The sequence below is a fragment of the Camelina sativa genome, chromosome 9 (genome assembly GCF_030686135.1).
Source record: "Camelina sativa cultivar CO46 ecotype springtype chromosome 9, ASM3068613v1".
Taxonomy (NCBI): domain Eukaryota; kingdom Viridiplantae; phylum Streptophyta; class Magnoliopsida; order Brassicales; family Brassicaceae; genus Camelina; species Camelina sativa.
In genome coordinates this window covers 18,134,688-18,155,183 of record NC_141888.1, presented here as the reverse complement: position 1 = coordinate 18,155,183, position 20,496 = coordinate 18,134,688, and the positions used below count along the sequence as shown (strand labels likewise).

The 20,496-nt window shown below is 44.3% G+C and overlaps 2 protein-coding genes and 1 non-coding gene across 3 annotated transcripts; 2 read left to right on the top strand and 1 right to left on the bottom strand.

Annotated features, from left to right (window-relative positions):
* Positions 1-343: 343 nt before the first annotated feature.
* On the top strand, positions 344-3,678 carry LOC147938253 (uncharacterized). The gene is made up of 5 exons (XM_087465546.1): positions 344-497; positions 886-1,238; positions 1,441-1,663; positions 2,402-2,836; positions 2,942-3,678. The coding sequence occupies exons 1-5, from the start codon at positions 344-346 to the stop codon at positions 3,676-3,678; spliced, it is 1,902 nt and encodes a 633-aa protein (XP_087321672.1).
* A 298-nt stretch (positions 3,679-3,976) lies between these two features.
* On the bottom strand, positions 3,977-8,404 carry LOC147938252 (uncharacterized). The gene is made up of 2 exons (XM_087464233.1): positions 4,899-8,404; positions 3,977-4,813 (listed from the first exon to the last, which is right to left on the bottom strand). Exons 1-2 carry the CDS (start codon positions 5,568-5,570, stop codon positions 4,739-4,741), a joined length of 747 nt encoding a protein of 248 aa, XP_087320359.1. The 5' UTR covers positions 5,571-8,404; the 3' UTR covers positions 3,977-4,738.
* Positions 8,405-19,456: 11,052 nt separating this feature from the next.
* Positions 19,457-19,563, top strand: LOC147938251 (small nucleolar RNA R71). The gene has a single exon (XR_015567632.1). It is a non-coding gene; the product is annotated as a small nucleolar RNA R71 (small nucleolar RNA).
* Positions 19,564-20,496: the final 933 nt, after the last annotated feature.

The following is a 20,496-nucleotide window of genomic DNA, read 5'->3' as shown; positions in this document are numbered from 1 at the left end:
TAATGTCTCTTTCATTTGTTTCTATTTTGGTAAGGAGGTCGCCCTAGTTGGCCTCCTATTTAAACTTGTAGTCACATGTTGTAAAATATACACTTATGGAATCATATCTTTTCTTATTCCCATTGCCGACTTCTCTCTATTTCTCATTTCTCTTTTCTTCATCACTCTCTTTCACTTAAATCCCAACATGGTATCAGAGCGGTTTTTCGATCTTTGATTCTCTAAACATACTCTTACACTTCCTTATACTCTATTCTCTTTGATCTTTCTCTCCATTCTTGGTATACTCTTGTTCTATACTCGCTACTCGACATTCTTAGCTCTTTTCTCTCAAATATTGCTCATGGACACTACCAAACCGATTTTTACTCCGGTGGTCTTAAAGGGGGCCAACTATTTGTTGTGGAAAAGGACCACAAAGACCGCGTTGAGTGGCCGCGGACTATGGATCCATGTTGAAACGGACCAGCTTCCCAAGAAAGCCACCAAGAACGACGGTAAAGAAGAAAAGGAAGAAGACAAGGAGGCTGAACTCGAGAAAGAAATCAAATGGTTCCAAGAGGATCAGACCGTGCTTGCCATTCTCCAGTTTGCTTGATGCACCAATCCTTGAAGCCTACTCTTACTGCGAAACGGCCAAGGAGCTATGGGAGACACTCGCGAACGTGTATGGGAACATGACTAACTTGACCAGGGTGTTTGAAGTCAAGAAGGCTATCAACTGTCTTCACCAAGAAGACTTGGAGTTCACAAACCACTTCGGCAAGTTTAGGTCTCTTTGGGCCGAACTAGAGATGCTCCGGCCAAGCACAATTGATCCGGCCATCCTCAATGAAAGAAAGGAACAAGATAAGGTCTTTGGTCTTCTTCTCACTCTGAATCCAGCGTTCAACGATCTTATCAAGCACATTCTCCATGGTGATAAGCTTCCGACCCTTGAGGATGTATGTTCCCAAGTTCAAAAGGAGCAAGGGTCGCTAGGCTTGTTTAGCGGAAAGGAGGACTTGGCTACGACTAACAAGGGAGTGTACAAGCATGAGGACCGGAAAACAATGGTGTGCGACCATTGTATGAAAAGGGGCCATTTGAGGGACAAATGCTGGATTCTTCACCCACATCTCAAGCCGGCGAAGTTCAAGGTTAACCTATTACTAGGAGGACCAAGCGGCCAAGGCACCGGAGCAGCGAACCAAGGAGACACAGCAGCCACGGCCATGGCGGCTTCCCTTGGAGACCTGGTGAGAAAGTCAGACCTAGAGGCCCTCATCAAGTCGGGCCGCACTAAAGGACTCCGGTACCACTTTCTTTGCTTCAAAACCTAGTACATCACTTGTTGTTGACTCGGGTGCTTCTCACCATATGATTAGTAACCCTAGTCTCATACACAACATAAAACCGGCTCTAGGTAATGTTATTATTGCTAATGGGGACCCAGTACAGGTTAAAGGGATAGGAGAACTAAAACTATTTGATAAGAGCTCTAAAGCCTTCTTTATGCCTTCCTTTACCTCTAATCTATTATCGGTGAAGAAAGCGACTACAGATTTGAATTGTTATGCTATTTTTGGGCCTAACAGTGTGCATTTTCAGGATATTGAAAGTGGAAAGGTCCTCGGAGAAGGAGATGCTAGAGGAGATCTCTATGTCCTAGAGAAAACTTCAAGTCCTTCTAAATCGTTTTCTTTTATTTCAAGTCTCAATAGTAGTTTAAGTGATGTTTGGCATGCTAGATTAGGCCACCCTCACTCTCGTGCATTTGAATTAATGTTGCCTAATATCTCTTTTGATAACTCGACTTGTGAGTCTTGTATCCTTGGTAAACATTGCAAGTATATTTTCCCTAAATCAAGTATTATTTATGAACATTGTTTTGATTTAGTTCATTCTGATGTGTGGACATCTCCTTGCCTATCTAGGGATAATAACAAGTATTTTGTGACTTTTATTGATGAGAAATCCAAATATACTTGGCTTACTTTGTTACCCTCTAAAGATAGAGTATATGATGCCTTTGTGAATTTTCAGAATTATGTTACTAATCAATTCAATGCTAAAATAAAGGTACTAAGATCGGATAATGGAGGTGAATATACAAGCCACAAACTTAAAGAGCACCTAGCTAAGCATGGAATCCTTCAACAAACTAGTTGCCCATACACACCCCAACAAAATGGAGTGGCCGAAAGGAAAAATCGGCATTTAATGGAGGTGGCTCGATCGATGATGTTTCATTCGAATGTGCCTAAGAGGTTTTGGGGAGATGCGGTCATGACGGCGTGTTACTTGATCAATCGAACACCAACAAAAGTCTTGAATGACATATCACCTTATGAGGTACTAAACAAAATTAAACCTTCTCTTGATCACTTACGTGTGTTTGGGTGTGTTTGTTTTGTTCTAGTACCGGGAGAGCAAAGGAATAAACTTGAGGCCAAAAGCACTAGAAGCATGTTCATCGGCTACTCAACAAGTCAAAAGGGGTACAAATGCTATGATCCAATCACCGGCCGTACACTGGTCTCAAGAGATGTGAAGTTCCTTGAACAACAAGGTTATTACGACAAGAAAGATTGGGACGGTTTAAAAGACTTATCTCAGCCCCACTCTGACCGTGCAGCCAACTTAAGGTTCCTCCTTGACCATTTGGGAATCACCAAGCCGAATTCTCTTGGCGAGCAGGATACTACACGGGTCGACCCCTCACCATCTTCACCAAATCAACCCGATGAAGAACCGACTGAAAGTTCACCTTCGGCTCAAGTTCCTGCGCCCATAGTACAAACATCACCGGTAGCTCCTATAGAACCTACAACCGCTCCACAAGACGACTTAACAAGTAGCGGGGATAGGGAAGACTCTCCTGATCAATTAGACCAGCCTACTACTCAACTATTACCCAGGTGAAGCACCCGTATTAGGTCTCATCCGTCTACATGGAAAGATAAGAGGGTATACTACAACAATCAGGCGGTTGCTCACCCGATTCAGGCCGTGTGTTCGCTTGACCTTATCTCCTCGGATCATGCTGCCTTCCTCGGTAAGCTCGATGAGCACTTTGTTCCTCAAACCTATGAGGAAGCTAAGGAACATAAGGAATGGCTTGATGCGGTGGACGATGAAACAAAGGCTATGATACGGAGTCGGACGTGGGACGAGGCTGATCTCCCTAAAGGCAAGAAGGGTGTGAGCTCCAAGTGGGTTTTCACTATTAAATATCTTAGCACAGGAGAAGTTGAGCGTTACAAAGCTCGCTTGGTGGCACGCGGCTTTACTCAAACCTATGGACTCGACTATACGGACACCTTTGCTCCAGTGGCCAAGCTTCACACAGTCTGTGTAGTCTTGTCCTTGGCCACTAATCTTTCTTGGGAGCTATGTCAAATGGACGTCAAGAACGTCTTCCTTCAGGGGAAGCTGACCGAGGATGATGTGACCCGCGGACGCGGCTATGGATCGATGGAGGAGTGTGTCTTCGGTCAAGTCAGAATCGGTGGGACTTTCTTCGGCCAAGCTTCAAGGGTTCGAATCCAGAGAGGATTCAAACGACAGAAACGAGAGTTGAGGAGGTTCCAACGAACGGTTTGTGAAAGCGGTCGTGAAGCCTTCTCGGAACGTACGGACGCGGCTGAACGGATACGGCTAATGGCAGGACTCGGTGGGAAACGGAGGTGGAAATGATGCGAGATGGTACTGGGAAGTCTCGAGGACTGATGGTAAAGAACTCGAGGCTGGCGAAGTGGAATCGATGATAGACTCGAGAGCTGGCGGAAGAGAACTCGAGGTTGGGACGGTGGGACGAAAGAGATGGGCGATGGAATAGAGGTGGTTTGTTGCGACGACACAAGAGGGTTGGCTCTCCTCTTGATACGGTCAACTAAGAGATTACAAACCCGGTTTGTGAATCTCTTAGGGTTTCTCAAGAGCCAAGTCCCGGACTTAGGCTAAGGAGAGAGGTGAGACAAGAACAAAGAATCTCTCTTTGTGAAAATTTCTATTTCTTTCAAGTCTGATTTTTACAATGAGGGTTGATGCCTTTATATAGTGAGGCTTACATAAGGAGACTCTAAAAACTCTAGGGACGTGGCCATGATCTAAACCATACACATGGCCAAAAGCAAAAAGCAAAATTAAAGTAAAACAAAGACCAATCTAACGGTCATAGAGGGATCTAGAAGAAATTCAAAAATAAGGAAGGGAAGGGGATAGGGTGGCCACGTCATTGGCTGAACGTGGATAGGATCTTCACTTCCTTGGCTCCCAAGCATGTCAATAAGTGTTTCCAAGTCATGAGCCAAGTGGGATCGAAGTGGAGATGCACTAGAGTTTGCTGCCTCGTTAAAACCTCTTTGGTAAACCCATTGGGACAAACCCAAAGTAGGAAAAAGAGTACAGCTCCTTCTAATGGCTTAGGGATGTCTTCACACTAGCGTGATGGTGAAGACACTCAATTCAAGCTTCCCAAAGCTGGTCGCGGCTCAATGTGCCTAAGTGGTGATGCTAAACTTGGGTCCTTTGTGCGTAGGTTGAAGCTCGGCCTTGAAATACTCAAGAGGTGACTTTGTCTTGTTCCTCCAAGTTGATTCTTCTTTGGTCGCCTTGTTGGAGCTCCCTTGGTCGCGTTGAGGCTCCTGGGAGGGTCGCCGGTGCCATGGCCGCGTTCGAGATAGGCGTTCTGTCCATGTCCGATGCTTCTCGGTCATGCGTCTCAAAGCCGTCCGGGACGTCTCGGGCGTCTTGATCAGGGGGTCGAACCCGTGATCACATCATTCCCTCCCTCTTCTAGAAGTTTTGACCTCAAAACTTTGCTTTTCACCTGATTCAACATAAGTAGGCCCAAATCAGTAGCATCACAAGTTCATTCGCGGCTTATTACCGGGATCAAAGGAAAATAGTAGAACCTTAAGGGTAAAGGATAGGACTCCCCTGATAAGGCTAGCGGTGAATGGTGTTTTGATCCCTTCGTAGGCCGCGGTAGGTTGTAGACGCTCTCCAGGATGCCACACATAGTTTTGGTCCGCACCAAAGTTGATCAAATGCATCGCCATATGACCTTGTGCGGTAAAGGTCTTGGCGCTAAAAGTGGAGAGAGATGGCTCGGTCTTGGCGACTCCCAGCTGGAGCGTACTACTTGTAGTAGTCAATAATATCACTGGATGGACAGACCTTTCAGTGGCCATCTTCGGTGGCTCAGCTTGCTTGAAACTCTCCATTATCAAGCAATCGTCGGTTATGGCGTTACACACACGGCCTGACTCCTCTTTGACCTCGCCTAAAGCTTCGTTACGCATTCTAAAAGGAGACTCTTGCAACACGTTCTGCTCTGAGGGTGGTGGCCGAAAGTCAAGTCGGTCTTGGTCGGTGACGGTAACGACTTGGCCTTGGCCTGCGTGATGATCAATACTAGCTCCTCCGAATGTGTAAGTTTCACGGTCAGGAGGTTCGGCTGGCGCCTTTACGAACCCACCTGCCCCATAGGCGTGCTCCTTATTATCCGTCTCATGCTCAGATTGCTTCGTCGAGGAGACGTCCTCAGCTAGCTTGGTGCACGGCCTAAGACCCGTTCTTGACATTTCCGGGCTTGTTCTATCCTCGGCGCTAACTCTTCATTGGACCGGTTCCTTGTGCAGCGTGGGCAGGTCACGGTGCTGAACTGGCGGCACAAAACTCCTTTGACTTGGTAAGCTCGCGGCGCTGACCACTTCCTGGAATGGTTCCTTGTATCGTGCTAGCGGCTCGCGGAACTGCACTAGGGGCGCATAAGTACTTGACCTCTCGGCAGGGGCCGAGTTACGGCTTATTCGCGGGGACGGCATAGGAACTAATGCTCGGAGTTGAGTTGAGCGCGCATACGTTCTGCTTGGCTGCTCAACATAGGCCGAATGGTGCCGTGATCGCGGAACCGGTGTAGGCAGTGGTTCATAGTGCTGGCGCCGTGGAGTCTGTTTTCGCGTGGGGGCACTTGGAGACCAGGTAGGGATGTCTTGGTTATGTCCTCGGTGATCACTCGAGCTTCTCTCGACCCGTTGACCAATTGTCGTTGATTCAATCCGGTCGAGTCTATCGTTGAGGTCGCGAAGCGTGTGTTGGAGTGAGATCAGTGCGTCTACTGTGCTGGGTGGCTTGGGAATAGGCTTCTTTCTTCTTACGGATCGGTGCCTCGGCTTCTTAGTGTATGCAACCCAGTCATCACTATCGAAGTCTTCATATAGGCTCGCCCTTGGTTCTTCAACGCGGGTAGCTCGTGATAAGTACGGCCAATAACAGGCTGGCGATCCACGTTCGAGCTCTCCTTGATCTAACTCCTCGCCATAGTCCTCTTCGGACCAATATTCTTCGCCGGTGGCCTCTTGCTCCGGTTCCAGGCCAAGTTCTTCATCACACCACGATTCCATATCAGATTCGTCTCCATCAAACTCCATGCTTGATCAGTGTACGATCAAGTGTGGCATATTGTTCGCGGTTTTGGAAACGGCTTTGGAACGAGGTGCGTTTGATGGACGGCTGTCGGAAGTCGTCGGTGGTACAGTGGCACGGCAGTAGGACGAACGACCAATGGTGGTTGGTTGAAGATTTGCTGTCGCGGCTACACGACCGAAGGTTGATCCTCGGTTGTTGACGCGTCTTGGTCCGTACGTGATGTGCTGGCCGAGCAAGTTGTGTACCTCGTCAAAACAAAAGAATATTCGTGAGTATCTTTAAATTCAAATGGACCACAAGGAGATATTTATCTCACCAAGCAATGATTGAGGACAGCTCACGAAACCTCAAACCTAAGACCAAACAAAAGCAAAAGAGAAAGCAAAAAGGAAAAGAAAAAGCACAAAAAGACAAGAAATGCTTTATGACTAAAGGAAAAACACAAATCCTAAACAAAACTCTAGCAAAATTCGATCTAGATGCAAACAAGGATGAACAAAGATGCAAATACAAGCTACCAACCTAGATAATTGAAGAACAATGCCACAAATGCAACAAATTAAACCAAATGACGAAATGGAACAAACTAACAAGATGATGCAAACGAAAGGAATATTATGCAAGACAAACAAAGTTATCTACTAAAGCCAAAAGAAAAAGCAAAAGTAAGTTACTAAAAGCCAAGGTGACAACTCACCCATGGACCACAAGGTGCATAGGGAGCTATCCACGTCCACATTTTTGTGGTCTTGACCAATAGCACTTTAGAGGTGGCTAAGCTCTCACCATACAAAAAGAAACTAATCCTAGGCCACACAAGGATTCAAACGCGGATTTGACCAACTTTTGAATTTCAAAAGACTTGGCTAGAATTTAAAGAGGAAAAAGCAAGTGGTAGAAACCAAATGTCTTTCACCTTTATATTTACCAAGCGACAAGGTTAAAAACACCAAAACACAACTAAAGCAAAGCACAAACGAATCTAGCACCCTAAAACAACAAAACAAAAAGCAACACAGCCTTTAAAAGATCTAGACAAGGCAACTAAGAACACTCAAGAACAAAACAAGAAGAAAAAGAACAACTAAGAACACTCAAGAATAAAAACAAGAACAGCAAGAACACAAGAGCTACAAGAACGAACAAGAAACTAAAAACGAGATGGAATCTAACAATCTAGAACACAAGACAAAACTAACATCCTAAAACAAAGACAAAAACGAAACTAACAACACAACTCAACACCAATTTAAACCAAAAGAACAAACTACACAAGCGAGACAATAAAAAGCTAGCAAGGCTAACACAAAGCTCAAGATCCAAACTTTGACCAAAGAGATGAGTTTGTGGGTTAGAAAGACACAACCTTTGAAGTCAGGAGCTTTTAGAGCTCTGATACCAACTGATGTGACCCGCGGACGCGGCTATGGATCGATGGAGGAGTGTGTCTTTGGTCAAGTCAGAATCGGTGGGACTTTCTTCGGCCAAGCTTCAAGGGTTCGAATCCAGAGAGGATTCAAACGACAGAAACGAGAGTTGAGGAGGTTCCAACGAACGGTTTGTGAAAGCGGTCGTGAAGCCTTCTCGGAACGTACGGACGCGGCTGAACGGATACGGCTAATGGCAGGACTCGGTGGGAAACGGAGGTGGAAACGACGCGAGATGGTACTGGGAAGTCTCGAGGACTGATGGTAAAGAACTTGAGGCTGGCGAAGTGGAATCGATGATAGACTCGAGAGCTGGCGGAGAGAGAACTCGAGGTTGGGACGGTGGGACGAAAGAGATGGGCGATGGAATAGAGGTGGTTTGTTGCGACGACACAAGAGGGTTGGCTCTCCTCTTGATACGGTCAACTAAGAGATTACAAACCCGGTTTGTGAATCTCTTAGGGTTTCTCAAGAGCCAAGTCCCGGACTTAGGCTAAGGAGAGAGGTGAGACAAGAACAAAGAATCTCTCTTTGTGAAAATTTCTATTTCTTTCAAGTCTGATTTTTACAATGAGTGTTGATACCTTTATATAGTGAGGCTTACATAAGGAGACTCTAAAAACCCTAGGGACGTGGCCATGATCTAAACCATACACATGGCCAAAAGCAAAAAGCAAAATTAAAGTAAAACAAAGACCAATCTAACGGTCATAGAGGGATCTAGAAGAAATTCAAAAATAAGGAAGGGAAGGGGATAGGGTGGCCACGTCATTGGCTGAACGTGGATAGGATCTTCACTTCCTTGGCTCCCAAGCATGTCAATAAGTGTTTCCAAGTCATGAGCCAAGTGGGATCGAAGTGGAGATGCACTAGAGTTTGCTGCCTCGTTAAAACCTCTTTGGTAAACCCATTGGGACAAACCCAAAGTAGGAAAAAGAGTACAGCTCCTTCTAATGGCTTAGGGATGTCTTCACACTAGCGTGATGGTGAAGACACTCAATTCAAGCTTCCCAAAGCTGGTCGCGGCTCAATGTGCCAAAGTGGTGATGCTAAACTTGGGTCCTTTGTGCGTAGGTTGAAGCTCGGCCTTGAAATACTCAAGAGGTAACTTTGTCTTGTTCCTCCAAGTTGATTCTTCTTTGGTCGCCTTGTTGGAGCTCCCTTGGTCGCGTTGAGGCTCCTGGGAGGGTCGCCGGTGCCTTGGCCGCGTTCGAGATAGGCGTTCTGTCTATGTCCGATGCTTCTCGGTCATGCGTCTCGGAGCCGTCCGGGACGTCTCGGGCGTCTTGATCAGGGGGTCGAACCCGTGATCACATCAGAGGAAGTCTACATGCACCCTCCACCGGGTTTAGAACACATTGTTGCTCCGGGTAGAGTTCTCCGGGTCCATAAGGCGATCTACGGCCTTAAGAAATCTCCGCGGGCTTGGTACCACAAGCTCAGTTTTACACTTCGCACCAATGGTTTCAAGCGTTATGAGGCTGATCACATGCTGGTCACCCTTCGCACCACCGGTGGCCGGGTCGTCGTCCTTATATATGTCAATGACATCATTATTACTGGTGATGATAAGGATGGTATTTGTGCCACTAAGGCTCTCCTCAACTCTACTTTTGATATTAAAGATTTGGGGGAACTTAAATACTTCCTTGGGATAGAAATCTCTCGCTCTCCGGAGGGGTTGTTTCTATCTCAACGGAAATACACACTTGACCTTTTACATGAGACAGGTAAGATGGGAGCTCAACCGGTGTCGACGCCCCTTGAGGAAGGATATCATGTCAAGCGAAAGGGGGAGAAGCCAACACCCGGCGCTCCGGTAACAAGTTGCACGAGCCTTATGCAGATGTAGGACGCTACCGTAGGCTGGTGGGCAAGCTTATCTATCTCACGATCACGAGGCCGGACATATGCTATGCAATAAACCAAGTCAGTCAACACATGAAGGCTCCAATGAACTTTGATTGGCAAACACATGAAAGGATTCTATGTTATCTCAAGAGTAGTCCAGGGCGCAGCATTTGGATGGGAAAGAACAACAATACGGAACTTGTCAGCTACTGTGACGCGGACTATGCGGGTGATACAATTGACAGGAGATCCACAACAGGGTATTGCACGTTCATTGGAGGAAACCTAGTAACCTGGAAGTCGAAGAAACAAAAGGTTCTATCTCAATCAAGTGCCAAGTCGGAATATCGGGCAATGAAGAAGCTCACCAACGAGCTCACATGACTCAAAGGTCTCCTCAAAGATCTCGGAGTGGAGTCTGAGCAACCAATCACCATGCATTGTGACAATAAGGCGGCAATACACATAGCAACCAACTCGGTCTTGCATGAAAGAACCAAACATATCGAGGTAGATTGTCATAAAGTGCGAGAAAAGATCACTATTAGTCACTATTAGTCACTATTTAGTCGCTAAATGGTGTGTTACGACTAAATTGCGACTAAAATCAGTAGTCGTAAATCGAGAGTCGCTAAAATAAATAGTCGTAAGATTAGTCGCCAAATAGCGACTACATTACGACTATTTTACATAGTCGCAAATTTAGTCGTAATGTAGTCACTAAATTTTGCAACTACACTACGACTAGTTTACGACGACGCAAAATAGTCATAACATAGCACCAAATTTAGTGACTAATTGCCGACTAATTACCAACTATAGTTGCATTTAAGTATTTATACATTATTATATTTATACAGTATTTATACAAATTATAATACAGTATTTATGTTATTTTGTGACAGTTTTTCTTTAAATTAAAATATTGATATTAACAACCCACCCAAACCGGGAATTGAATAAGTGTTACAAAATTGAACCGGGCCAGAATCTCGGTTAAACCGGATGCGAAAAAAATTAACAAAAAAAACCCTAATCACCCAACTGAGCTCTCAGCCGCCGCAACCAGATTTCGTTTGTCGACGATCTCCCGTTGCTTGCTATGCTTCTTCCGCCAAGTCTCTCTGGTGGTCTTGTGGCATCAGATCTGTTTCTGTTCTTTAACGACAAAACAAATGGCGATGAGAATCTTTGGTTGTCTAAAGCTTGTGAATCTAAGAGACGGAGAGAAAACAGAGGCGGAGAAAGAAGGGCGGTTGTGGTTTGGGTTTAACACTTTCAATCTGTATGACCTAAGGGAGAAGCAGTGGAAACGAAGAATGAATCTTAATCTCAACTCAGTAAATCGCGAGAAGGAGAAGAGAAACGAAAAGACAGAACGAGTACCTGTTGGATTAGAATCAGAGGGTTAAGCGTGATGGTGATCAGGGTGTCGGCCGGGGAAACGCATGGTGAGTCAAGGAGGAAGAGATCAGAGCTAGATCGAAGAGGAAGAGGAAGAGATCTGAGTGTGTAGGCGGCATAGCTGCATAGACGGAGTTTAGGTTTTTTTTTCTAAGTGTTGGTGTGGTTATGGGCTTGTTCGTTTGGCTGCCGCAGGTACCTGCGGCTGCGGCAGACGCAGGTATGGTTGTTCGTTTGCTTGCCGCAGGTATCTGCGTCATGACGCTGCGGCAAACGCTGCGACTTGCGTCTAATATTTTTAAATGTTGTTTCAATTCAGCGGTTAAAAACATAAACGCAGCCGCTGCCGCTGCCGCTGCCGCAGCCGCCAGCGTCAACCAAACGAACAAGCCCTATGTCGAGGAAGGAAAAGACTCTAGGTTAACTTAACCCACTACCCTTATTCCAAATAATTTTACTTGAACCGGGAAAACTAAATAAATTAGTGGGATGGTGGGAAATTTTGGGTTTGTCCGCTCAAACCAAATAATTTTGGTTTCATATTTATTTTAGTTGTGTTTATGATTTTGAATACCAATTCATAATTGTTTATATAATTGTCTCTTTTTTTGTTCATAATTTAGGCTTTCAAGATACTAGAGGAAGCATGTTTGAGAGAGTGCAATTCGGTTCTCACGCCTATGGAGTCTGGCTTAAAAATGTCTAAGTCACTAGAAGAAGAAAGTGTTGAAGAGAGAGTGTACCGAAGGAATATCGGGTGTCTCAGATATCTGTTACACACGAGACCAGACCTCTCGTTCTGTGTAGGAGTGTTGATTCGATATATGCGTGAGCCTAAGGTGTCTCATGGTGCAGCACTGAAGCAGATACTTAGATATTTGCGGGGAACACTTGCATTTGGCCTGAACTATACTCGTTCGAAGAAAACAAAGTTAGTTGGTTACAGTGAGATCAGTTGTACTCAGCTTGATGACACTGATTTGGTTGGCTTCAGTGATAGCAGCCACAACGTTGATGAGGACGATGGGAAGAGCACCACAGGTCACATTTTTTACTTTAACCATTGTCCGATCACTTGGTGCTCACAAAAGCAGGAAACCGTGGCGATGTCTTCTTGCGAGGCGGAGTTCATGGCAGCTACAGAGGCGGCGAAGCAGGCCATTTGGCTTCAGGAACTTCTTGGGGAGATAACAGGACGGAAGAATGAGAAGGTGCTAATAAGTATTGATAACAAGTATACCATTGCTCTTTCTAAAAACCCTGTTTTCACGGTAGAAGTAAACACATTCACCGTCGTTACCATTTCATCCGTGAATGTGTTGAAAATGGACTAGTGGAGGTGGAGCATGTACCTGGGAGTAGGCAGAAGGCTGATATACTCACAAAAGCTCTGGGAAGGATCAAGTTCTTGGAGATGAGAGAACTTGTTGGTGTTAAAGACACAGCTAAAGAAGAGATCAAGCTTAAGGGGGAGATTGTTAGCTTAAGCTTGAAAGACAAGAAACGTTAATTAAGAGATAAGGCTAATCCTACCAAGTTATGGAATAGGATTAGCTCTAGGTTGTTTAGGAGTTATCTAAATAACTAGTCCAAATAGAGTTAGGATTTGGTGTTAAACTTATCTATCTATATATAAGGAGGTGTCAAGGTTGTGACACAACTTATGAGAGATTAGAGAGTTTGAAGAGCTTTAGTTTTTGAGTCAGTTTTCTAAAGCAATAAAAGTTTTCCAAGAAAGTTTGTTTCTTGTGATATTGTGTGTTAAATTCAATACGATGAACTCAGATTCTCTCCAAGTCATCCTCAGAAAAACCAGCGTTGCAATAACGAGAACGTTGAATACGATCGAGAATTTGTTGAAAGCTGCGTCCGAAGCTATCCATCTGCGAGTCAATCCCACTTGCTTCATCTCGATCTTGTACGTTGTTCAACAGATGAGAAATCTTGAAGAAGATATCGATTTTGGAGATAGAACACTTTTTTGACAAACCCTTATCCAAAAATCTGGCGAAGTTTTGTGGTTTTAATCTTGCTTTTTGGTGTCGGTTTAGGGCATGCAATGTTAGGGCTTTTCTAAGCCCATTTGCTTTTAACACCTGTATGAGCTGATTTGACCCGGATCAACCGGTTAATCCCCAATCTTCTTGCGTTCTGGTTTAATTTGTGTGATCTGAACCAAATTGAGTCTTTATTAGGATGGTATGGTACTATAGATTTTCTTCACTTTTCCTTCGGCCACCTCAACATCACACAACTTATCATCGGGTCTTTAGCAAATCTTGCTTAACAACAACAACTCATCTTCTCAATAAATAATTGGATCTCCTTTTCAACACTTAGACTTGTCAATCTCAAGCCGGTATTTCCGCTTTGCTTCATCACCCATTGAGTTTGAGGGTTTCAGTAAAATGTTCATGTTTGCTTATATGGAGTTTAAGAAGATAATTGTGGAAACTTGTGAAGCTGATAAAGAATTGTGTCAAAAGCTTGAAGTATGGTACTAAGAGTCGAGACCACATATCGACAGTAAGTAGAACAAGGGATGGGAAAACATGAGATAACATTCTCGAAATTAGTGGCACAACCAAGATTTGCATGAACTGCAAAAACTTACTACCAGTAAAAGGGTTTAAAGTTAATGTACTCGTTTGCCATTTCAAAAATAAAAGGCTTTAGTTTTACTTAGGCAAAGACGTGCTTTGTTTTTTTCACCATAGCTAATCTCACTTTTCATAAGTATAATCCGATTTAGACTTAAAATATAGTCAAGACTCGAGACCACCGGGCTGGATCAAGTTCGTGCGGTCTCTAATTATACTGATCAAACTATCTTATAATCAACGTGGATGGGACTAGTAATAAATATGGTTCCATGAATTTTTGAAACAAACTCTGAATTGGAAACGCAAAAACCAAACTTAGTGGCAAACTCATAGCAATAATTACAACTCCAAAACTAAATAACTCATCCACCAATAAACGATTATATATCCTAATTGAAAGAAAAAAAAAAACACAAATATCCAGACTTAAACCTTCATATCCAAGCAAAATAATTTTGAGAATACTCAATAGCAATAATTACAACACCAGAAAACTAAAAATCACCACTAAACAATTCAAACCCTAAAAAAAAAACCTAAACCCCAATCTTTGTAGCTTCATCTCCAAGCAATCTAATCTTGAGATTCCTTTACGTTTCTTCTTAACTTGAGGAATTGTTGAACCAAGAAGAGAAACGGAGGAGAAACAGGTAAACATAAAACTGAGAACAAACAATATAAGAGATTTGTGATATTGAACTTTTGCTTTTCTTATTGATAGTCTTTTCTTTACATCAAGATAGTATTTATACATCAATGGGAACATTCTAGACCTAATCCATAGCTTAAAGATCTTGTGACAAGTGTATGACATCTACTCACTCTCTACTGATGAGAGAACATCACAACGGCTCGATAGGACCACTGCATAGCTCTCTCCAGCTGGTGTTCCTTGTACCTTCGTCATCACTCTCCTCTGTTTTGTACTTTTGTCATTTTGCTGCAGAGGAGGGAAAGTGACTTGCTGGGCTGAACTTTTAACTATTATTGGGCTTGACTCTTTGTTATTGGACCTGGACTCTCATCCCCCCGCAAACTGATGGTGGGAGGTCTTCCAACACTCAGTTTGTACCGGAGCTGCTGAAAAGCTTGCCGAGGAAGAGATTTTGTGAAGATATCCGCAAGTTGCAGAGCTGCGGGAACATGTTGGACTCCCAGGAGACCAAGAGTGACTCTCTCTCGAACGTAATGATAGTCAACCTCAATATGCTTTGAGCGATTATGAAACACTGGATTTGCAGAGAGATGAACTGCTGAGAGATTATCACATCGAAGAACTGCGGGCTTGGACTGAACAACACCTAAATCTCTGAGAACAAACGATATCCAGGTTAACTCGGAAGCCGCTGTAGTCAGAGCTCGATACTCTGCCTCTGTTGAGGATCGTGACACAGTAGGTTGCCTTTTTGCAGACCACGAGATCAAGTTTGAGCCGAGTAGTGCATAGAACCCGGTTGTAGAACGTCGAGTATCCTGGCAACCAGCATAATCACTGTCACTATAGGAGACCAATGATAAGTCTCCACCATCAACAACCAAGGAGAGATCACTGTTCCGATCCATATGCAAGCCCATTGTTGTTGTGCCTCTGATATAACGCAGGATTCGTTTCAGAAGGTGGAAGTCTGATTCTGTCAGAGCATGCATACGCTAAAAAATGAAGTTTACTGCAAACTGTATGTCTGGACGGGTGATCATAAGATATTGAAGTTTGCCAGCCAAGCTTCAAAAGTAACTCGGCTCAGAGAACAATCGCTTGTCCTTAAAAACATTGTCTAAGGGGATAGGCAGAGGAGTATGAAAAGAATTGCATGATGACATATTGGCGTGATGTAAGATTTCCTCTGCATATTTAGCTTGATTAAGAAACAACCCATTGGGGAAAGTCTGTGCTTGAATCCCCAAGAAGTAGTGAAGATTACCCAAATCCTTCATTGCAAACCGTATGTTGAGTTCTGCAAGCAATGACTTGAAAAGATTAGGATTAGAACCAGTTAGTAGTATATCATCCACATATAACAATAGGACCATGGTGTTGCCATTGTAATGATAGACAAAGAGAGATGGATCTGCCTTACTGCACAAAAATCCATACTCAATCAGAAACCTGCTGAACTTATCAAACCAGGCACGTGGGGCTTGTTTCAATCCGTATAAAGCCTTCTTTAAAGAACAAACATGATTCGGCTTTGCAGTATCCTCAAAACCTGGTGGTTGAATCATGAAGACTTGTTCTTGTAAATCTTTAAGGAGGAAAGTGTTCTTAACATCAAGTTGAGTGACACTCCAGTTCTTTGAAGTAGCGACTGCAAGAACAATTCTGATAGTTGATGTTCTAACAACAGGATTGTAAGTCTCATTGAAGTCCACACCTTCCTCCTGATTGAATCCCTTGGCAACGAGTCTTGCTTTTAGTTTGTTTAGAGATCCATCAGTATTTAATTTCATAGTAAATACCCAACAACAGCCAAGAATGTTCATTTCTGCAGTTGCTGGAGTTAGAGTCCATGTATGATTCTGATAGATAGACTCCAGTTCTTCTAACATTGCTTGACGCCAACCTGGATGTGCTAGAGCTTCAGCGACAGTTTGAGGCAACGAAGGAATTTTCTTACTCGCAACAAGAGCATATCTAGGATTTGGTTTTCGGATCCCATGCCGAGACCGTGTAGTCATGGGATGTGAAGCAACTGCATCACTTGGTTGAACAACCGGTGATTCATTAATAACCTCCGACTATGTATCACTTAGTGGAGCAACCGGTGGTTCACTAAGAACCTCTGACTCTGTGTGAGGAACACTAATAACAACCTCAGATTGCAGTTGTTGAGCTTCACCAGGATTCATAGTACTCTCTTGAGGAAATTCGACAATTTGAGAGGGAATTGTTGGAAGAGAATGTGGAATGGATGTCGGATCTGCAGCTTGTTGCCTGATCTAGAGTTAAATCAATAACCCAAAGCACACTCAACCACGATCTAGTGGTGTCGTCGTAGCACTTCAGGGTCGAATCCACAGAGACCAAATGATACACTATGAAATTATATAGACCGAGTATAGCTAAAGTAAAGAGGAAGTTTGTTTTGCAAGTAACAGAATTAAAACAGAAAATAAATAAGAGTTTGTAAATTTAAGAGAAAGTATTGGGCGCAGGGAATCAATCAAGGGTTATGATCACGAAATTGGGTGATGGATTGGGATAACTTTAGGAACCGCTCTTGAACTCAAATCTCAAATATAAAACTAACCTACTGTCGCAGCATTAGTTTTCTATGTAAGGAATTGAATGAATCCTTCACCGTCGTTTGAATCTAAACAATCCTAGCAAGCAATAAGTTCAAGTTTGATTTGTTCACAAGGTGCCCCAACTTCAACTGTCGTTGGCTCCCAACAGTTTGAGGATCTCTTTCTTCACCACTTCCTTGAGGTTCGGATTCAGCCTCCTTTGGTGTTCAATGGAAGATTTAGATGGATCTTCGAGGTGAATCCGATGTGAGCACAACTCCGGTGATATACCTGAAATGTCATCTAAGGAATAGCTCAAAGCCTTCCTATATTTTCTTAACTCGCAGAGCAAGAGTGCGGTTTCAACATTGTTTAGGTTAGAGTTAATGATAACTGGATATGTGGAATTAGGTCCGAGATACGCGTACCTTAGCCCTTCTGGGAGTGGCTTTAAGTCCAACTTTGGAGCTTTGAGTTCACTCCAATCCTCCTGATTTGATTTTGTCCCAGGGCAAAGTTCGGGATCAGCTGATCTGTCGCTCGGAATGGTCAATCCGTCGTCTTTATCGGATGCTTCCACAGGAGAAGTCGGATCAGTCAGTCCAATTTCCGGATCAGTCAGTTCAGGTTGCAGATTGATGAATAGAACCTCATGTTTTAGGATTGCTGCAGCATCGAGTGTTCTGGCCAAGCTCTCAGTCTCCTCAGAGAGATATCCCAGCTCTGGTGCCGTCTTGGTGAGTGCTACAGCCAGATGATCACTTGTACACACTTCATCATAGATCTCATCAGCTATTTCGCCTATTGTGTCAACCCAGAAGGTTTGACCGTCAATCGTAGGTTTCTTAGCTGCTTTCTCCAAGTTGAATCTCAAAATCAGATCATCCATGTGTAGATCAATCTTCCCTTCCTTGACGTTTATCATCGCACCAGCCGTGGCCAAGAAAGGTCTTCCAAGTAGGATCGGTTCTTGGGATTCCTCGTCAAGCTTAAGAACTATGAAATCAGTAGGAATGTAGCAGTTCCCAATTTGCACTGGTAGGTTTTCCAGCACTCCTTTTGGGCGTCGAGTGGAACGATCAGCTAGTACAAGAGTGACTTGGGTCGGTTTGAAGGTGTAGAGCCCAAGTCGCGTCGCAACGCTGAGTGGCATCAGGCTCACACTTGCTCCTAGATCGCAGAGGCATTTGCTGAACTTGAGGTCTCCTATCGTGCAAGGCAAGGTAAATGGTCCAGGATCCCCACACTTTTCAGGCATTCGATTTTGGAGCATAGAACTACACTCTTGTGTGAGGTACATCACTCCTTTCTCCAGACTGAGCTTGTCGGTTAGAATTTCTTTCATATACTTTTTAAGAGATGGAACCATCCTTACTGCTTCGATGAAAGGGAGTCTAACCTGAAGCTCTCCTACCACTGATTTCAGCTTCTCATATTCTCGCTCCTGAATTTTTGACTTGCAGCGAGTAGGGAAAGGTAGCCTGGGTGCATAGGGTTGTTGGGATCTGCTGGGTTGCTCTTCTTCGGTAATCGTTGAATCATGTATCGCAGCATCTTCGGGGGTGTTGTTGAGAACGGTGTCAGGGTTGTTTTCTTGATTTCGAATTTTGGATCGGCTGGTCCCGACATTGGATCGGTCATTCCCTGCTCTCCGTTGCGGTTCAGGAAACTCTTTTCCGCTTCGAAGGGTGATGACATTTACATATTCCTTCGGATTAGCCTCGTTCTTCCCTGGAAGTGTCCCTGGAGGCGCCTTGACCCTTGCTGCGGACTGTGCCACTGATTCTCCAACACTCTCATGTGAGAATTCAACGACTCGATCCTCCCATTTAGCTCAAAGTACATACTGTCCATCTTGCCAGTCACGTCAGTAGCGTTTTTCTTCTGGTTCTCCATCAGAGCATGCATCATTTGTTCCAGTTTGCTCTCCTGTGAGACTGCTGCCTGCGGTGCGACTGGTTGATACCCTTGCGCGAAGTTGTTGACTTGAGGTTTTTGTTGGAAATTCGACCCTCCAAATCCTGTCCCCTTGTTCTGGAAGCCCTGTGCAACGTTGCTCTGCTGAGGACGCGGTGGGTAGACCTGATCCTGAGGATTCTCGACATTATTGCTCCTGTAGGACAGATTAGGGTGGTTCCTAAAATTTTGGTTAAAACCTCGATTTTGGAAGTTTCCTTGTCCTCCTATATAGTTCACCTCCTCCGCACATTCTTGGTATGTCTCAGCTCCGAAGTCTGCATACCCCCAGTTTGTTCCTCACACGAGTTAACACCTTGGTGATCCCTTTTCAGTAGGAGATTTACCTTCGCTGTGAGGTCTTTAATGGCATCAGTATCGATAGAATTTACCCTAACCGTACGGTCATAGTCTGTGCCGTGATTGCTGTTGCTGGCTGCGAGGTTTTCTATCAGTGCATTGGCTTCGTTTGCAGTGTTGGTAGAGAAATCTCCCTTGCTGGACGTATCTAAAGCCATCTGGTACTTCTGTTCAATTCCCCAATAGAAGATGTTCATTAGATTCTCTTGGGTGTATCCATGATGGGGACAGTCTCGGAGATACTCCTTGAACCTTTCCCATGCTTCACAGAACGACTCCATGCCTCCTTGCGAGAATGTAGTGATCTTGCTTCGCAGTTTGGCTGATCGTGACTTGGTGTAGAAGTGATTCAGGAAGGCTGCTCTACATTGCGCCCAAGTGGTGAGTGATCCAGCATCTAAAAGGTTCAGCCACCTAAGTGCTTTATCCGCCAAGGAAAACTGGAACAGAGTCAGCATCAGATAGTCGTATGGTACACCATTGGACCTTGTCGTACTGGTCAGTCTTTCGAAAGCTTCAATGTGATCAAGAGGGCTCTCCGATGGCAACCCGTGGAAAACGCGGTTCTGAACCAGATTGATTAGACTATGCTTAATCTCATAGTCTTGCCTAGCAGGAGTGGGAGGTTGAATCGCTGATCGATTCGCAAACAGCCTGTTCTGGGCATCTTCATCCCTCAAGGTGGCTGGTCTCGCTGGTGGGTTTGGCACAGCATGCTCTTGCTGGTTCTGTCTCTGCTGTTGTTGGATGATACCAAGCTGAGGGTTGGGTGGATTAACCCCTGTGTTCTCTCCGTCAGCCATAGAATTGGTCTGTGCTTTCGCTTTCCGGTTCTCGCGTTCGAGCTGTGCTAATTCCTTGTTCCCTAGTATGCGCAGATCAGTTTTCTTGCTGTTCCTTGTATGCATACACCTTAAACCAAGAAATAAAGTTGCAAGAACTCGTTAGTAACTAAAAATAAAGAAACCTTAGACTAAACGTGAATCTAAAATTTCAAAGGCAACGTTTTGGTCCCCGGCAACGGCGCCAAATTGATCTAGAGTTAAATCAATAACCCAAAGCACACTCAACCACGATCTAGTGGTGTCGTCGTAGCACTTCAGGGTCGAATCCACAGAGACCAAATGATACACTATGAAATTATATAGACCGAGTATAGCTAAAGTAAAGAGGAAGTTTGTTTTGCAAGTAACAGAATTAAAACAGAAAATAAATAAGAGTTTGTAAATTTAAGAGAAAGTATTGGGCGCAGG